Source organism: Dromiciops gliroides, chromosome 1 (genome assembly GCF_019393635.1).
Source record: "Dromiciops gliroides isolate mDroGli1 chromosome 1, mDroGli1.pri, whole genome shotgun sequence".
NCBI lineage: Eukaryota > Metazoa > Chordata > Mammalia > Microbiotheria > Microbiotheriidae > Dromiciops > Dromiciops gliroides.
Genome location: NC_057861.1, coordinates 640280341 through 640298465, shown reverse-complemented (window position 1 = coordinate 640298465; position 18125 = coordinate 640280341). Strand labels below are relative to the sequence as shown.

Sequence of the window (18125 nt, the reverse complement as noted above, 5' to 3'; positions counted from 1 at the left end):
TAGTTCCTTGAAAGGAGGGACTGTTTTTGGTTTTGTCTTAGTATATGCCCGGTGCCTAGTACAGTTTTTACACATACTGTGCACAATGTGCATAGTAACGCTTGCTGGATTGGACTAGATTGGAGGTATATCATACAAGTATTATTATCCCCAATTTATAGATGCAGAAATTAAGACATAGAGTGGTTAAATAACTTTCCCGGTTGGGATTTCCTCTAAACCACATTGTTGTGCCTATATGTGTGTATGCACATATATGTATATGTTTATGTATGAATATGTATAAAATTTCTACATAGATCATATACAAAGTGATATACACATACTCATATTACTTTGCATATGATCTATGTAGCAATTTTATATACATATATACATACACATACACACATACACATATACACACACATACAGACAGACACACACACAGACACACCCCTAAATAATTCTGTGGAATAGAGGGATCAGGAAGGTATTTTTTAATGATAGAGAGAAGGGGTTATATAAACTGATAGGCTCACAATAATCAGATTTGGGAATTTCCTTTATTTTAAATACCGTACTATAGAAGATGCTGGACTCCAAAGAAAACACTTGAAATTTGTAAAATGAGACACCTGAATCATTCCTTGATTTAGTCACTGGTGCCTTGATCTGAGTTGGATATGATTTCAACCCATTCTGAGAGCTGTCACAGCCTACATACCTCAATGAACTTTCATGATTATGGGATCTGATTTTTATAATTTTTAGCCCATGGATCCATTATTTTGTGCATTTTTTGTCTTCTTTCTTCCTTTAATTCTAGAGGGGACATTGTTGGCCTACTATGAAGAAAACACACGGGACTTTCTGTTCCCTGAACCCAGGCTGACTCCTCTATACCCTGGCGTAGACCGAGAAGTGCTAATGAAGACACCTCTAGGCTTCCCAGTAAGTTATCTGTGTCAAGCCACCTCTTGCTGTGTAAGTAAAACTCAAGATCTGCCCATTTTTATCCCTGTTCTGATAATGCTTTACTACAGGACCTTGGGCAGGCCACTTCATATTGAGGAGCAGAACCCATTTCTTTTTAGGGATATAACTAAACAGGCCTGGTTAATTCATTAAGCATATCAAACAGCACCAATATTCACTACTGACCTGAGACCTGAAACTCTTCTCTACCTGTGCTGAGTCGAACTCATAGCCACCTGGATTGGGTATAAAGTTTTGTTTTTTAATTTCCTTCAGTGATTTTAAAAAGGAGCCTGAAGCCATCAGCAGAAGGCAATTGATTTAATGTGAACTATAATGTAAAAACCACTTCTCATTTTGTTGTGTTTTTAGCTTTTCAGAGTGCTTTCCTGTCTGTGTTCTCATTTCAACTTCACAGTAACTTTCTGAGGTAGGACGGGGAGGTATTAGCCCATTTTATAGGGGAAAACAGGAGAATTTCCTTCTCCAAGAAGCTTTTCCTGATTTATTCAGATAAAAATAATCTCCTTAGATTTTCTCAATTTTTTTTGTCTAGATCTCTCTTTTGCCCTTACCTTATGAGCTCTTTCTTTTTTTGTATACTTTTTTGTATTATACTGTATACATGGTATATCAGCCTCTATGAGCTCACTGAGGACAGGGGCCATATAAATTTTCATCTTTGTGTCTCTAATACTTTGAATAGGACCTTCCATATGGAACGTGATTAATAAATATTTATTGAATGGAATGGAATTGAAAATTAATGAAGTAGTGTTTTAGCACCTTTGGTTGGTGCATCAGATCTTCAGGCAAGATTATAAAGGTTTGGATATTATATGAACTACATCTAGAGTCTGATTTTTATTAACTGTTGTAACAGTTCTAAAATAATTGTGATGCCTTCATCAATTTCTCATAGTTAATGGATTTTACTACAATTAGCTCAGTTAAAGGACTTCTCCTTTGCCTCATTGTATTGTGGTGGGGATTCTGAGCCACAGAGAGCCAGTGGAAAACAGGTTTTGGCAGGCTTTACCAAGCTGGAAAGGCTTTGACTGTCATCCCAATAATAGATCGTGTCCCATTGTCCAAGGACCATATCAACTAAATATAGAGAGGCTCATTACCAATAGACGGATCCACTCGAGATAATAAGTTCTTTGACCACAGCAACCTTGAAAACAAAGAGAAATAGGAAATGTTCTGCAATCATATGTAGTTCCCTTCCACTTCTATGATAATGATTGCGAAGTAGTGGGAAAGTGGGTAGAGGGCTGTCCAACTGATGTTAATTTAACCATTGGTGCTTTAAATGGGGGATCTTTGTCCAACAATTAGCAAGCAAGTTGGTGCCCAGCTGGGGAAACTGAACTATATCAGTTTTGTTATTCTCACTATAAACTAAACCAGATGACGTAAAGAAAGCACTACAAAATAAAAAGGTTGCCTTACAATTTGTCCTCAAAAGGTTTGTAAAGAAGTTAGCAGAATTTATGTTTTCATTGCATGTGCAAAAACAACAGTTATTTCTTCTTGCAATGGTCCTGCTGAGTATAAATAAAAAGACCACCATGAGGCTGATTGCAGTTTTTCAGTCTAATATCTGTGACAGAGGATAAAGAAGATAAATTCTACAAAGAGGTTGACAAGATTTTCCCAAACAAGTCGGTATATACCATGTTACTTGACTTCAGTGTAAAGGCAGGTAAAGGGAAGAATAACAAAAACCATTTTGAGAAATACAGTTTGGAATTTAAAAAATAAAGAGGCAGAAATCTTGTAGAATACTTAGAAACTACCAGCATATCACAGATACTTTTTTTTTTTGTGGGGCAGTGGGGGTTAAGTGACTTGCCCAGGGTCACACAGCTAGTAAGTATTAAGTCTGAGTCTGGATTTGAACTCAGGTATTCCTGAATCCAGGGCTGGTGCTTTATCCACTTCGCCACCTAGCTGCCCCCATATCACAGATACTTTTAAGGGAGTTGGAAAGCACTAAATGGTATCAGCACCAAACATTGTAATAAGAAATTGAATTGATTCTATCTTAATAGAAAATGATTAGTTGCTGATATGATGGGAGTCATTTCCAAATCGGCTATCTGGGTGCAATTGGATCAATTAATTACGACAAACTTCAAAGTCAAAACCAAATTAGAAGATGAAATAAGTATCAGAAAAATGTGTCCAACCATAGCAGCTCCAACTTGATCTATTTATATAGCAAGCTACAGATTTTGAAAAGCAGGAAACCCATGAAGGTCAGGCAGTAAGTCAATAAGGATTTATGGTGGCACATCAATAGAGTTAGGAAGACTTATCTTCTTGAGTTGAAATCTGGACTTAATAGTTTTGTGATCCTGGGCAAGTCATATCACCCTATTTGCCTTAGTTTCCTCATCTGTAAAATGAGCTGGAGAAAGAAATGGCAAACCTCTCCAGTATCTTTGCCAAGAAAATCCCAAAAGGGATCATGAAGACTCAGACACTACTGAAAAATGACTGAACAGCAACAACAAAGCCATGTTTATATCACCATTTCTTAGAGAAGTTTGACAGATTTGAAGCAATTCACATAAAAAGAGGCCAAAAGGACCCAGAAACCATTCGAGCCAGCCAATATTTGAGCTCTCTGTCAAGTGAATAAACCTGGTAGCCTAGGGAAATATCAGTTGGGAATACAACCTCATCTGCAAAATATTGTGAAGAAGGATGGTAAAGGATAATCTCAGAAAATGGCAAAGGGGAAATGAATTTACAGAAAGTTGCATGAAAGGTCTAATTAATCCAGATGATCCCCAAAACATTTATAGATGGTAATTAAAGTAAAACTACAAATAAACACAAGATGGATTAGATTTTCCAGGGTTTTTGTAGCAATCTCTTGTCATCCTTTATTTATAAAAAGGGATGCCACATTACCTAAAGTGCAATGTGACAAAAGAAAAAAATGGCATAAGATGAAGTTGGGAACAGTTGCTGGACCTGACCAAACACATGGAAGAAATTTGTGTTGAAAGTGACATAATTTGGAACATAATTAGGCATCTATTTTGAAGATGTTTCAAAGAGAGAAAGATTGCAAAAGAGAAAAAATAAATCAGAGCCAATATTTTTATTCCCCTTCTTAAAAAAAGTGGAAGAGAAGATATGAACACCTACTGAATCATCTGTCTTCTTTCTCTTTCATATAAAACCTTTATGAGAATGGTCTATTTAACCATTTAGGATATCTTGGATGACTGTATGAAAAGCAAACAAGGTAGATTCTGCAGATTTTCTATAGCAAATGACAATTTTATAGTCACACAAGTGACTGAAAGGTGCAGCATATACACAATTCTTTTGCTTTTGTCTGATATTCACAAAAAAGCAACAACAAAATGAAACATTTGACTTGGTAGAGTAAGACCTTTACTTAAAAGACTCTCCTCCAAAAGTATGTATACCATTATTAAGTGAAGCTCTTAAAAGACCTTTTGATAACACTGAAGAGATAACTTTGGTTAATGATCCTCTCATTATCAATGCCAAACAAGACATAAATACAGAGATATATGAAGGCTCTCCAAAGGTGCTTACCACTATCTTAAAGTATATTCTGTGCAAAGTTCAAATGGAAAAGAAAACTTTTATATAAATTTTGAGGTCCTCCAGATGGTCTCTTTTGCAAATGACATTGTGCTAATTGAATCTAGAATACTACCAGGCCTTTTCAGTGACACTACCAATATCCATTCAAAAGAAATCAGTCTGGGGGCAGCTAGGTGGCACAGTGGATAAAGCACCGGTCTTGGATTCAGGAGGACCTAAGTTCAAATCTGGCCTCAGACACTTGACACTAACTAGCTGTGTGACCCTGGGCAAGTCACTTAACCCTCATTGCTCCACAAAACAAAAACAAAAACAAAAGAAATCAGTCTAACGATTAACATAGGAAAAACCAAATAGATGAAGAATGTATATTGCTCAAGTTGTAACATACACTTGAATAGGTAGGAATAGGTAGCCCACTGAGTTTGTCAGGGACATTTCAGACATAATGGATTTATAATTTTTTAAAAAATAGCTTTAGATCCCAGACCATGATTCACATTTTCTAAGTCAGACTGTACTCGATCAGCAAAAATTCTTTGGCTTATTAGATGCTTAATTCTCAGAATAAGTTTTAAGGACTGCTTTGATTTTTGAAAATTACTGATTTAATTCTTTAGCTTTTTTATCATATATTTTATCTATTACATTGAGTAGTTTGCATAGTAGAGTGGAAAAAAATGCTGAATGAGACCTGAATCTTAATCCTGGCTCTTATAATTGCTAGCTGTGTGACCTAGGTTGTCACTTAACCTTTCCAAGTCTCAATTTTCTCATCTGTAAAATGCATATAATACTAAATTCACTACTTATCTTACAGGGAGGCTGTGAAGAAAGTGCTTTGTAAACCTCAAAATGACATAATGATGTGGGTTTGATATTTTGACACTTGTTAACTGTGTGACCTTGGATAAATCACAAACTCAGGTTCCTCATGATGGTAATATACACATCTCACCTCCTAAGTGTTGATATTAGGAAAGCCCTTTGTAAACCTTAAAGCACACATAAGTGTGATTTATTTGTTTTTATTCAATTAAATAAGCATATATTAAAATCTTGCCATGAGAAAGATGTTACCATTTCGGTAATTTATCATTACAGTCAGGCTCAGTTATGATCATAGGATTTAGGGCTGAAAGAGACTCCAGCAATTGTTCTGAGAGACTTTGGCTTATCTAATTGTTTCAGTAGCTCATCAACTTGTCAATTTCATTATGTAAAAATTTTCCACTTTATTCATCTTCCCAGAATTCTTTTCTTCCTCTTCTGAATATACTACATTCTAATTATGATGGTATTTATTACCCTGGTCTTGATTTTTAGGATTATTCTGATGATATAGTGGCCTATCACTTAGCTTCAGTAGTGGCCTTTTCTCATTACTATTTATAATTATAATACCATATTTTGTATAGCCAGATGAAATTATTACCATCCAGATACCTGTGCCTTCATTTTTAGATTGCTCTAAGAAATTAGCTACTATGAATTTATTCCAAGAGCATAAGCTTTTTAGTTGGAGGTTTTTTTGGTTATAGAACACGAGTTCAAATCCTGGTCCTGCCATTTACTAACAACCTTTTTGAATCTGTTTGCTCATCTGTAAATGAGAATAATAATATTTGTACTACATATTGTTCTTCAGTTGTGTTTGACTCTTTGATCTCATTTGAGGTTTTCTTGACAAAGATAGTGGAGTGGTTTGCCATATCCTTCTCCAGCTCATTTAACAGATGAGGAAACTGAGGTAAATAGGATTAAGTGACTTGCCCAGGGTCACACAGCTACTAAGTGTCTAAAGCCAAATTTGAACTTAGGAGTCTTCCTGACTCCAGGCCCGGCACTGTATCCACTGCCCCTTGTACTACCAATATTGTAGGCTTATTGTGAAGAAAGTGCTTGGTTAGGCTTAAAGAGCCATATTAATGTGAATTGCTACAATGCATATGTAAGATGGAGCTAATATTACTTACACTATCCACTTGACAAGGTTCCCTCTGCCTTCTTTGTCCCCAGTTTAACTGCTTTGGTCTGTGTCTCTGCCCTTAGATCTCACCGCCACCTTTGCTTCTGGACTGCTTTGTGCTGTCAGTATACATTACTTTTTTGCCTCTGGTCCTTCTGAGAATTGTTTTAACTGGTCTTTTGCTCATTTCTTTGTTATAGACATACCCAGCTGCTGTCCATTTCCATAGTACCTCATCTCAGTTCAGATCAGCCTGAGGACTCTAGGTTGTCCTACATCGAGAACCCTGTTCATGAGCCAAGATCAGATAACTGAGAATGTCTGAGGGCATTTAGCCTGAAAGGTGCAGAGCTAGCCTCTGCACAACTTATTTTCCTTGTTGGAAGCTACTATAGGGAATGGCAGCTAATCTTCTCATTCTCCTGAAGGGAGCATAACTATATTAAGGCTAGTGGTGGACAACATTTTCCATTCATGGAGAGGCCTCATGGTGTAAGATGTTAAGAAGTCTAAGGGAGTATGATAAATGTACTCTTTATCTAAAAGTGTTTGTGTCTAGCTATGATAATGTGGTAAATCTAGGTATGGTTTAAATATGATAAAATGTAAATATGTAATCTTAAAGTTCTTATATTTAAACATTTGATGGCAGTTTGTGGAGATTGCCATTAATGCGTTAAAAAGTATGAGATTGAGTTAGGCAACCTGGGTTTGAGTCTGTGTTCAGTAATTGATGAGCTATTAATCAATTAATCAGACAAGAAGTATTTATTTATTTATTTTTGTGGGGCAGTGGGGGTTAAGTGACTTGCCCAGGGTCACACAGCTAGTAAGTGTCAAGTATCTGAGGCTGGATTTGAACTCAGGTCTTCCTGAATCCAAGGCCAGTGCTTTATCCACTGTGTCACCTAGCTGTCCCAAGAAGCATTTATTAAAGTAACTACTATGCTCCTGTGCAAGGCACTGCAAAATCTAAGACCAAAAAATGAAGCAGTTCCTGCCCTTAAGAAACTTATATTCAGTAAGTGGTCCAATGGAGAGAGCACTGGACTTTGAGTCAGGAGGACTCAAATTCAAATCCATCCTCAGAAATTTGTTCATTGCGTGACTCTGGACAAATCACTTGACCTCTGTCTAGCTCATATTCCTCATCGATAAAATGAAGATAATTAATAGCACTTCCCTCCCAGGATTGTTGTGAGGATAAAATGAGATAACATTTGTAAAGCTCTTTGTAAACCTTAAAGCACTATATAAATAAATACACACATATAAAGCACTATATAAATAAATACACACATATAAAGCACTATATAATATATTTACAAAATGTGTATAAGATAATATTTTTAGGGGGCTGGGCACTTGAAGTTGGAGGTATTGGGAAAAGTCTCATGTAAAAGGTAGTATTTGAGCTGAACTTTGAAGCAAACTAAGGATTCTAAGTGGCAGACATGAGAAGGGGAAGGCATTTTAGGCATGGGAGGCAACCTATGCAAAAGTATAGAGACAGGATATGGATGTTTTTGTGTATGAAAAACATCAAGAAGGCCAGTTTGGTTGAACAGAGAGGTATGTTGGAGGATGTACAATAATGCTAGAAAGGTAGATTGGAGCTGGGTTGCAAAGTACTCTAAATACTAAATAGATGAATTTATATTTGATCCTAGAAGTAATAAGGAGCCACTGGAGGTTATTGAGCAGGGGAGTAACATGATCAGTTTGTGCTTTAGGATTATCATTTGGCAGTTTTGGGGAGAATGGATTGAAGCCAGGAGGGACTTGAGGCAGGGAGATTAATTAAGGAGCTACCTCATTAGGCAAGAGGATATGAGGGTCTAAGCTACAGTAGTAGCTGTGTAGGTAGAAAGAAGGGAATGTGTAGGAGAGTGGTTGTGGTGGTAGAATTGACAATATTTGGGAAATGATTTTTCTCCTCTTTACCTATGGGTAAAGAGACATAATTTAAAGGCTCTTTATTTACCCTCCATAGCTTCTGATCACTAAGGATCAAAGAATAAGAATCTCCCTTGTGACAGTCCCACAGGAGTTAACCTAAGGGGAAATAAGTAAGAGCCATTTGAAGAAGGGATCTTAGACACTGAAGGTACAGAATTTATTTTGATACAAGGTCTCGTTTGATAATGTGCTGGGTAAGGAATAGCATTAAGTTCCTGCTTTGCAATAAATTCTCTTTTTTGTTTTTTTGTTTTTTGCAGGGCAATGAGGGTTAATTGACTTGCCCAGGGTCACACGGCTAGTAAGTGTCAAGTGTCTGAGGTCAGATTTGAACTCAGGTCCTCCTGACTCCAGGGTTGGTGCTTTATCCACTGTGCCATCTAGTGGCCCCCTGCAATAAATTCTCTTATCAACCTAAGAAAGGTGGTGAATGAGATACCAGCATCAGAGAAGTCCATGGTGCTGGCTTAGACAGTCTCTGTATGCCTAGAGCAGGAAGTAATGGTTGATGAGAACATCTCCAGCTACATCACCCAAATGATTGCTTTCCCCCCTGGTGCATGCTTATGCTCTTGGGCCCTTTGTGGCTTTTCACTGTGATAGCTGGCTTTGTTGAATATAGTTTCATGGAAGGCTTGGCTGTAGGAAAATGTGTATATTTTTGTTTATTTCCTCCTCCAGAGCATTTCCTTGCTGGTGGTGACAATGAATCTGAGTCCCTGAGGTAGATGCCATAAAGAGGGGCTAAAGACAGTAACTGGACCTAGCTTTGGAAGATGAAAACAGGGAAGATTAGCTGGAAATGTCACCCCATCAAAATCTAGTGCAGAGGCCTTAAGATAAAGGGAAATGATGGCAAGGTGTGCGTGGAAGAAATATATACTTACTGTAACTACATAAACAGTAATACATCTACATGGATCAACATATATGTATAAGACATTATTCAATATTCAAGAAATATGCTTTTTTTTACTATGCTGAGTTTTTTCCTTTCCTTTCCTTTCCTTTCCTTTCCTTTCCTTTCCTTTCCTTTCCTTTCCTTTCCTTTCCTTTCCTTTCCTTTCCTTTCCTTTCCTTTCCTTTCCTTTCCTTTCCTTTCCTTTCCTTTCCTTTCCTTTCCTTTCCTTTCCTTTCCTTTCCTTTCCTTTCCTTTCCTTTCCTTTTCTTTTCTTCTTCTTCTTCTTCTTCTTCTTCTTCTTCTTCTTCTTCTTCTTCTTCTTCTTCTTCTTCTTCTTCTTCTTCTCTCTCTCTCTCTCTCTCTCTCTCTCTCTCTCTCTCTCTCAGAGATGGACCTCTTCTAGTTACACTACAGCAGGTTTTTTTGGCAAGTATGTTGGCCACTCCATTAAATAATTTGTCATGGTTCTCTTCCAGCCCTATATTTTTAAGAAAGCCCAGTGAATACACACACATTCACATTTTAAAAAAATATGGTGAACATGGGGGAATCTTCCTGTCAGAACTTACAGGTATTTCCATTTGGTGGAAGAGTGGCTCTTAATATTGGTGTACAAATCAAGCCTATTCTCTCAAACGTAATCTTTGAGTCATTGTAATAATTGTCAAGTTGGTGGGTGTTCCATATGGAAGCAAAAGCACTTGTGTTTGCTTTTCATTTTACTCATTAGAGAAGGAAAGCACCTGTTACTTCATTTTCATCACCCTGGAAAAGTCAGTAAAGAATGATTGAAGTATGATATAATGTAATACAAGATACATTTATTAAGCATTTCCTGTTTGTACAATACCGTGTGTCAAGATAATGGAACTCAGGGGCTCACCTGGAGATCGATCTGGGCTTATTGAGTTGGGGAAGGGCAACTGACTGGCGAACTAGATTGTAAGCATGTCTGGCTGGTACTTAAGGGTACTTAATGAATTTGAGTGACACTAGCCAATCAGCTTGAGGAACCCCCCATTTCTGGGAGGGGAGCAGGAAGCAGGAAGCAGGAAGCGGACACTGGGGGGAGGATTTTTGCTCTTTGGCTGCAAGAGATTGGTGTGGTGGCAGAGGACTTCAGAAGTGGGAGCTTAGGAAGATTAGGATTGCCAAGTTATAGGAAATCTGTTTTCAATCTTTTTCTTTTGCTATCTTTCAATAAATCCTTAAAAAACCTAAACTCGTTTATCAGTGATTTTAGTTAGTTTCCCCCCAAAACTGGGGGGACAGATTAGAACCCACATTGAGAATTTTAAATTACACAACTGTGAAGGGTGCAGGAGGAGATAAAAAACTGAGATAAATCACATCTTCTAGCTTCAAGGATTTAAAAATCTAGTAAGAGGAAGACACAAGCAGAAGACTGCTATAGTATACAACATTACAGGATAAGGCATTAAGAGTTAAAAAAAAAACCAAACAAAAAACCAAACCAACCCGCCAACGTTCTTTGTGAGGTCTGAAGACAAAGGTTATTATTAACAGGGAAGGGGGAAAATAAGGGAAGGCTTCGTGGGGGTAGTGACACTTGAGCTAGACTTTCAAGGATGAGTAGGAGTTCAATAAGGGAGGGTGGAAATTTCAGGCACAAGGATAACATGAACAAAGGCAGATGTAGGAGAGTGCAAGTCATGCTCAGGGAATAGAGTTAGGTCAGAGCTCCAGTTAGGTTAGGGTGTAGAAAACACATTCTGAAATTATGTCGGGTTTTTGACCAAGACTTCTTAAACTTTTTCCACTTGCGAACTCTTTTTGCCTGAGGATTTTTTACATGATTTCAGGTATCACACATACACACATACATACATATATATATACATATATATATATATATACACACATATACATATGTATATAAAATAGGTATACATAACATTTTACCATTGCCAAATTTTTCACAACCCCCACATTAGCTGAACCCCATATGGGGTTGTGACCCACACTTTAGGAAGCTAGATAATACTAATGGAATTCATGGATTATGACACTGAGACAGAATGGAATTTCTGTTGTTTTACTATTTTAAGATAAGATAAGATAAGGTAAGGAGCACATATTTCCAGTGGTTTCATTTTTTCCTTTTATATATTTTTCAGGGCATCTCTCCAAAAATAGAGTTTTCTACAAGGACAGCCATCAAAGAACTCAGTTGTCCATTAAAAAGATTTTTTGTAAGTATAATTAAGAAAGTCAGCACAACAAACATGCTGTATCTCTTTGCCACTAGTATCTGTTTGACTTAGAATTAAATTTAAAGTATTTTAGTCAAGTTTCAATTTTGGATTGACAAAGTGCTTCTATGAAGTTTAGATTTTTATCTAATCTGTTTGTCCAACCTGAATATCAAAACAGTAGTGAAGTTTCCTTCAAAAGCATTCTGTATTTTTAGTGTAGCTCACTTGGCTAGAACAAGGTGTCAATGAAGTCAGTTATTTCATCTTCAAATAGATAGCTACCTGTGCTTTATCTTACCCACAAGTGCTGACCACCTAGCTTGTAAATCTTCACCCCTAGTTAGAAGGCAAACTGTGTGAAGAGTGGGTGGATAGACACAGATTTATCGCCATTCCTGGCCACGCAAAGTATTTTACCTCAGCTGATGGTTGTAGTAACTAGTCATCCATGAATGCACAAGACAACCAATTAATAATTTTAAGGTATTAATTAAACCTCAGGGAATTGTAAATAATTAATGGCTTGAAAATATAAATGACTTGTTTCATTAATTAGTTTTAGTTGAAAAGATTTAGAAAACTAAGATTTTACTTCATTCAGGCAATGCCAAGAAAAATAAAAATAAAATATCTGAAGACAAATTAAATTTATAGCATAACAATAATAAATCTTCCCACTAAAATAAAAAGTGTCACAAGGTAGATCAAGAAGCAAAACTCATCTATATGCTGCTCACAGGAAACACATCTAATGTAAAAATATAGTGCTAAATTAAAGTGAAGAGGTGGTTCTGGCCATATTATTTACCTACAATTAAAAAATGGAAGAGTGGCAGAAATTATATTTGATAAAATAGACTTCAAACCATTAAACAATAAGAGACAGGCAAGGGCATCACAAAATGGTGAAAGGAAAATTAGTAATGTGCAAATATCTAACAAATTACACTTTATTGGTACCAAACAATTTGACAATTAAATTAATAAAAGATAAATAAAAGAAGAAATTGACAAAAGTATAATAATTGGAAACTTCAAGGCTTCATTATCAGATTATGATATATTAAATAAAAAGATCAACAATAAAGGAATCATGTCTAATTTGCTAATTTAGTAGAATAGAATTTAAAATATTTGGAGAGAACTAAATGGAAGAAGTTGGTAATAAACACAAACACTGATGATATAATAGGTCACAGAGAAGTTCTACGTGAATTTTTTTTTTTTTGGCAGGGCAATGGGGGTTAAGTGATTTGCTCACAGGGTCACACAGCTAGTAAGTGTCAAGTGTCTAAGGCCAGATTTGAACTCAGGTCCTCCTGAATCCAGGGCCGGTGCTTTATCCACTGCTCCACCTAGCTGCCTCTCTACATGAATTTTTAAAAAGTATACAGGCTATCTCATCACGCTGTAATGAAATAGAATTAGAACCATAAAAGTTTAAAAATCAAATTAAAACTGAAAAACAATCTATTAAGCCATATTTGGCTTAAAGATAAAATAAGAAAAATGATACCAGAATATTTAAAAACTTGGCAATAATAATACTACATTTCAAAATCTTATTTAATTTTTCTGCTGCACCTGCATTTTTGCATTACAATACTGTTTTGGAGAGTGTTTCAGTTGTTAGTTCTAAATTCTCAACTGTTTTGTTAGACTTCCTTGAAAGTTCTAATTTCTGTCCTTTTTTTGATGTCTAATTATTTTATTGTTCATCTGAAACATTATTATATTCCTGGAATTGCTTCATTATTTTTTATGGGGCTTCATATAATTTACTATGATATTTCCACCTTCCTTAGAGGTTTTGACCCAATTTTCTTCCCCACCAAGTATTTGTTCATCGTCTAGAGCCAGTGTGGTATGGTGGCTAGAGAACTGGCTAGGAAGACCTGAGTTCAAATCCTTCTTCTGACACACACCTGATGACTCTGTGCCTTAGGACGAGCCATTTAACCTTTCAATGCTCTAATCAGTTCTTTAGGACTATTACTGAGAAGGGGTTGACATACCTTGGTAGGAGTTTCCTTATTCAAGAGTCCCAATACTAATAAAATGACAGGTTCTGTACTTTTGTTTGTTATATTTTATCTGTCCCTCTGAGGTTAAACTTGGTGGCACATGACTACAGTCCTGCTATGTGGGGGAGGCTGAAGGTGGTAGATCTTGAGCTTGGGAATTTTGAATTGCAGGAGGGCTCAGCTCATTGTGAGGAAGCTGTAAATACAGCATGTCTCAGAAGTCTTATTACATTTTTAAGCTTTAATAAATTATTTAACTTATTAACTTATATAATTTATAAATATAAAGTCATTAAATTTATTAAATCTCAAAACCACAATAAGACTTTGGGACACCTTATAAATGTAAGCTGTAATTATTATATTACAGATACTGGTGATATTAGGATTTGAACCAAATTGTCCTAGAAAACAAGAATTGGGTTTGAAAATACTCTCCTAGATTCTTCTTTCACAATATGACTAATGCAGAAATATGTTTAACGTGATCATACATATATAACCTATATCAGATTGCTTTCTGTCTTGGGGAGGAGGGAGGGAAGAGAGGGTGGGAGAAAGAAAAATTTGGAACTAAAAATCCTATGAAAACAAATGTTGAAAACTATCCTTACATGTAACTGGAAAATAATAAAATACTTTTATTTTAAAAAATCCTCTCAGGGCAGCTAGGTGGCGCAGTGGGTAAAGCACTGGCCCTGGATTCAGAAGGACCTGAATTCAAATCCAGCCTCAGACACTTGATTAGCTGTGTGACCCTGGACAAGTCACTTAACCCCCATTGCCCTGCAAAACAAAACAAAAACAAAACAAAAATACTCTCCTAGAAGGTCATAGAATAATAGGATGTAGTGCATTAAAAAATTTTCAACCCTTTCCCTCTACCCATTTTATTTTTATTATTTTTTAAAAATTCAAATTGATGTTATTTTCAGTTCTAGAGTCTTTCCTTTCCCCTAACTCCTCCCCTGTCCATTGAGAAAGCAAGATATACAAAACCCATTACAAATATGAAGTCATGTGTAGATAAGTAAAATAAAGATAAGAGAGAGGTCACATAGGTCCTGAGAGGAAGTAAGTGGGATTCAAACCTGACTTCAAATGAATGGGCTAAATAGAAAATGTGAGGCGATTCTCATCTCCTTGATTTGTATTTAGATTGTGGGTTTCATTGATATTTTCTCTTTATCCTTCTTTTACATTGTTATTTATTTTTTTTTTTACAGGAAGAAAGATTGAGACAGTTGAGGCCAGCCTCTGCTTCAGGTTGTAGACAAGTGCTCGGTCCCCATTTACAGAACTTAAGAACCAAGATAAAGGAGAATACATGTGAAAAGCTTAGCAAAAGCTTAAGGTCTCGTTCTCCATCACCACACATGATCCGGCGTCTTTGCCAGGAGGAGCGGCCAGTGCAGCGGAGTGCTGGATCTCGTGGTTTCAAACCCCCACCAGAAACCAAACCTCCATTTGTAGTTAGACATGTAAGGCCACTCTTCACAGACCTATGGAATGGGGTGGGAAAAGAACAGGGGGGGCAGTGGAGTGGGGTGGGAGAGAGGGAAGCTTGTTGCAAACAAACAAACAAATGAAAGGGGAATTAAAGAGAGGCCTCCTGAAATTGCATGGTATATCCATCCATGTTTTTATGCAAACATCTGGATATTTGGCATTAGGGAGGCAGAATGTTTAGATGTATTGTTGTATTTCTCAGTTTTCTCCTAGGGTATCACATAGTAGGCACACTTGAGTTCCATTGAGGTGTCCCCTGTAGAATGGGGACAGTAAAGGTCTGACATTGTAATTTATCCATCAGAAAGGTTCTTCACGAGGTGCTTGACTTTTTTCAGTCAAAAGTCACAAAGATGGTTACAATCTGCCATAGTGGAGGGAATCTCCACACCTACAAAGACACACATTGTGCTGCTCAGGAGCAGGCATAGTCTTTAATGCTGAGAGGGTTCGCAGCATCTGTTTAGTTGAGGGCTGGCTTTTTACAGATCAGGAAACCCAGATGGGCAAAGCAATCTGTGGGAGGTCACACAGGTTGTAAGTAGCAAAGCCATTATGATCTATACTCTTTAACACCCTTTCTAGAAAACAGTAAGGCCAATTCTGTAGAGTGTTCAGTTATCTTCAATTATATTTTTCAATTTGATTAAATAAACATTTATTAAGCGCAAACTATGTGTAAGGTGTGTCCTGAAGTAGTGAACAGAGAGCCAGCCTTGAAGTCAGGAAGGCCGGGGTCCAAGTCAGAGCTCTAATATTCCCTGGTTGTGGGATTCCAGGCCAGTCCCTTAATCTCAACACTCTAAAATTGCCAAGTTTTAAATGGGTTACTGATCTGTATCAGTGGAGGAGTTTTTTTGTGTGCATGTGTGAGGCAATTAGGGTTAAGTGACTTGCCCAGGATCACACTAGTAAGTGTTAAGTGTCTGAGGCCAGATTTGAACTCAAGTACTCCTGACTCCAGGGCCAGTGCTCTATCCACTGTGTCACCTAGCTGCCCCACCTCAGTGGAGAAGTTTCTTCACCAAGAATTCCCCAAAACCATTGAAAGTCAATAGTCAAGACCAAACAGTATACAAGACTGCAAGGCTTTGGGGATTCAAAGTGTGTGTGTGTGTGTGTGTGTGTGTGTGTGTGTGTGTGTGTGTGTGTGTGTGTAGAAATGACATAATTACTTCCCTTAAGGAGCTGACATTCTTTGTTTTCAAAGTTTTATTGTTGACATTTGTTTTTAAAGCACAGTAACTTCACATTATCATCCTACACAGAACACTTACTTCCTTGTAACAAATAAAAATAAGTGAAAGCAAGTGCTTCGGCTGTAGGTTCTCACACATGATTTCCTTCCTTCCTTCCTCACCCCTCACACCCCCACCACCTCTCTAGAGGAGGGACACCTCTATAATTACTAAGTCACAGAGCTTACATTCTCTAAGTCATTTTTGGAATCTTAAGTACATTGGACTGGTGCATATAAATAGTTGGGAGTTCTTATACTGTGGGCCATGAATGAAAAAGAACAAAAGAGTAACATCTCAGTGATAGAAAACTACCATACAGTGATAATGACCTTGAGACCCTGAAAAATCCTGAAGTAACTTGTAATCAGTGTAATATTATATTATGTTAAATGGAGTTTCACCTTCAAGTACAGCTGTTATTTCCTTAGTTAAGCAATAATGGTCAAGTCTTTTAACCTCTTTGAACTTCAGTTTTCTTACCTGTAAGATGGATGATAATAGACTATATAAAACTATTAATAATAACTGACATTGATATATTACTTTTCAGATTTTCAAGGCATGTTACATACATGATCTCATTTGGAGTTTTGTTGTTTTTTGTTGTTTGATATTTTTCAGTGGTATCTGACTTCATTTGAAGTAACTGTTAAGAAGTATTATTATGCCATTTTATAGATTAGGGACCTGAGTCTTCTATAACACCTTGGCTGTGGTCAAACAGCTACCAAGGATCAGAGGCAGAACATGAATCCAGGTCTTCTGACTCAAAGTATAGTAGTCTATCTACTATGCCGTGTTGCCTAAGAAGAGCATTTTCTAAAACTTAAATGTCATATAAATGTGGATTGTTGTTTTTATGTTCATCTTATTTTGTTCTGACTCTTTGAGAATCAGTTATCTGGGTATTGAGTTTATATGTGGCAACTCTCTGTTATCCAGAACATTCAGAAGACTGACAGGTGACCTTGAAATAAGTAGACAGAAATAGACTATTCATGGGCTAGAGGGAATATTTCAATTTGAAATGGAAGCTTTGCCAGTTTTGAAGGGAGCTCCCTTCAAGTGGTTGCTCAGTAGCAATTTCTGAGCTGAGCCCCCAAAGTGAGGAAACAATGACATGGACATGATCATAACATCTTGAATCCATATCCTCTTAGCTACAGAATGATTTAAATTTGCCAAAAAGTAATTTAACCACTCAATTTCTTTCAGTTATTTTACAGCATTTTTTTTAAAAGACCTGGTATTTAAAAATTTTTATATCACCATGATTCTCCCTCATATTTTTCCTCTACCCCTCCCAGAAGACCATCCCATATAACAATATTTAAAGAAAAAAAAAGGAAGAGGGGAAAAAAACAGCAATACATTGAAAGTATCTGAAAATATGTGCAATGTGCCAAATTTTTGAACCTCCTACTTCTGTAGAGGGGGAGAATATGGGTGTTTTCTCATATATATTTTTAAAGTTATGCTTGTTCTTTGTAATTTTGCAACATTCACTTGGTTTGTGTGTGTGTGTGTGTGTGTGTGTTTTCTTTCCATTTACATTGTTACAATCTTGTAATCCTTGTTTTCTGGGCTCTCCTTACTCCATTGTATATCATTTCATGTAGATCTTTTCATGCTTCTCTATAGTCATCATATTTGTAATTTCTTACAGCATTCCATTACATTCATGTACCACAACAATGCTTTGTCTATATCCCCTAAATATTGGTATGTTGTCTCATTGTTTTAATTTTAAAA

At 36.7% G+C, this 18125-nt stretch overlaps 1 protein-coding gene across 1 annotated transcript in view; it reads left to right on the top strand.

Moving 5' to 3' along the window:
* The window catches only part of SPATA6L (spermatogenesis associated 6 like), a 96212-nt gene that overhangs the window by 43513 nt on the left and 34574 nt on the right, over positions 1 to 18125 (top strand). Inside the window, exons 5-7 of the mRNA XM_043977506.1 lie at positions 809 to 933; positions 11522 to 11596; positions 14850 to 15104. Of these exons, the coding sequence (XP_043833441.1) occupies positions 809 to 933; positions 11522 to 11596; positions 14850 to 15104 (455 nt within the window). The remainder of the gene's footprint in view (positions 1 to 808; positions 934 to 11521; positions 11597 to 14849; positions 15105 to 18125) is intronic.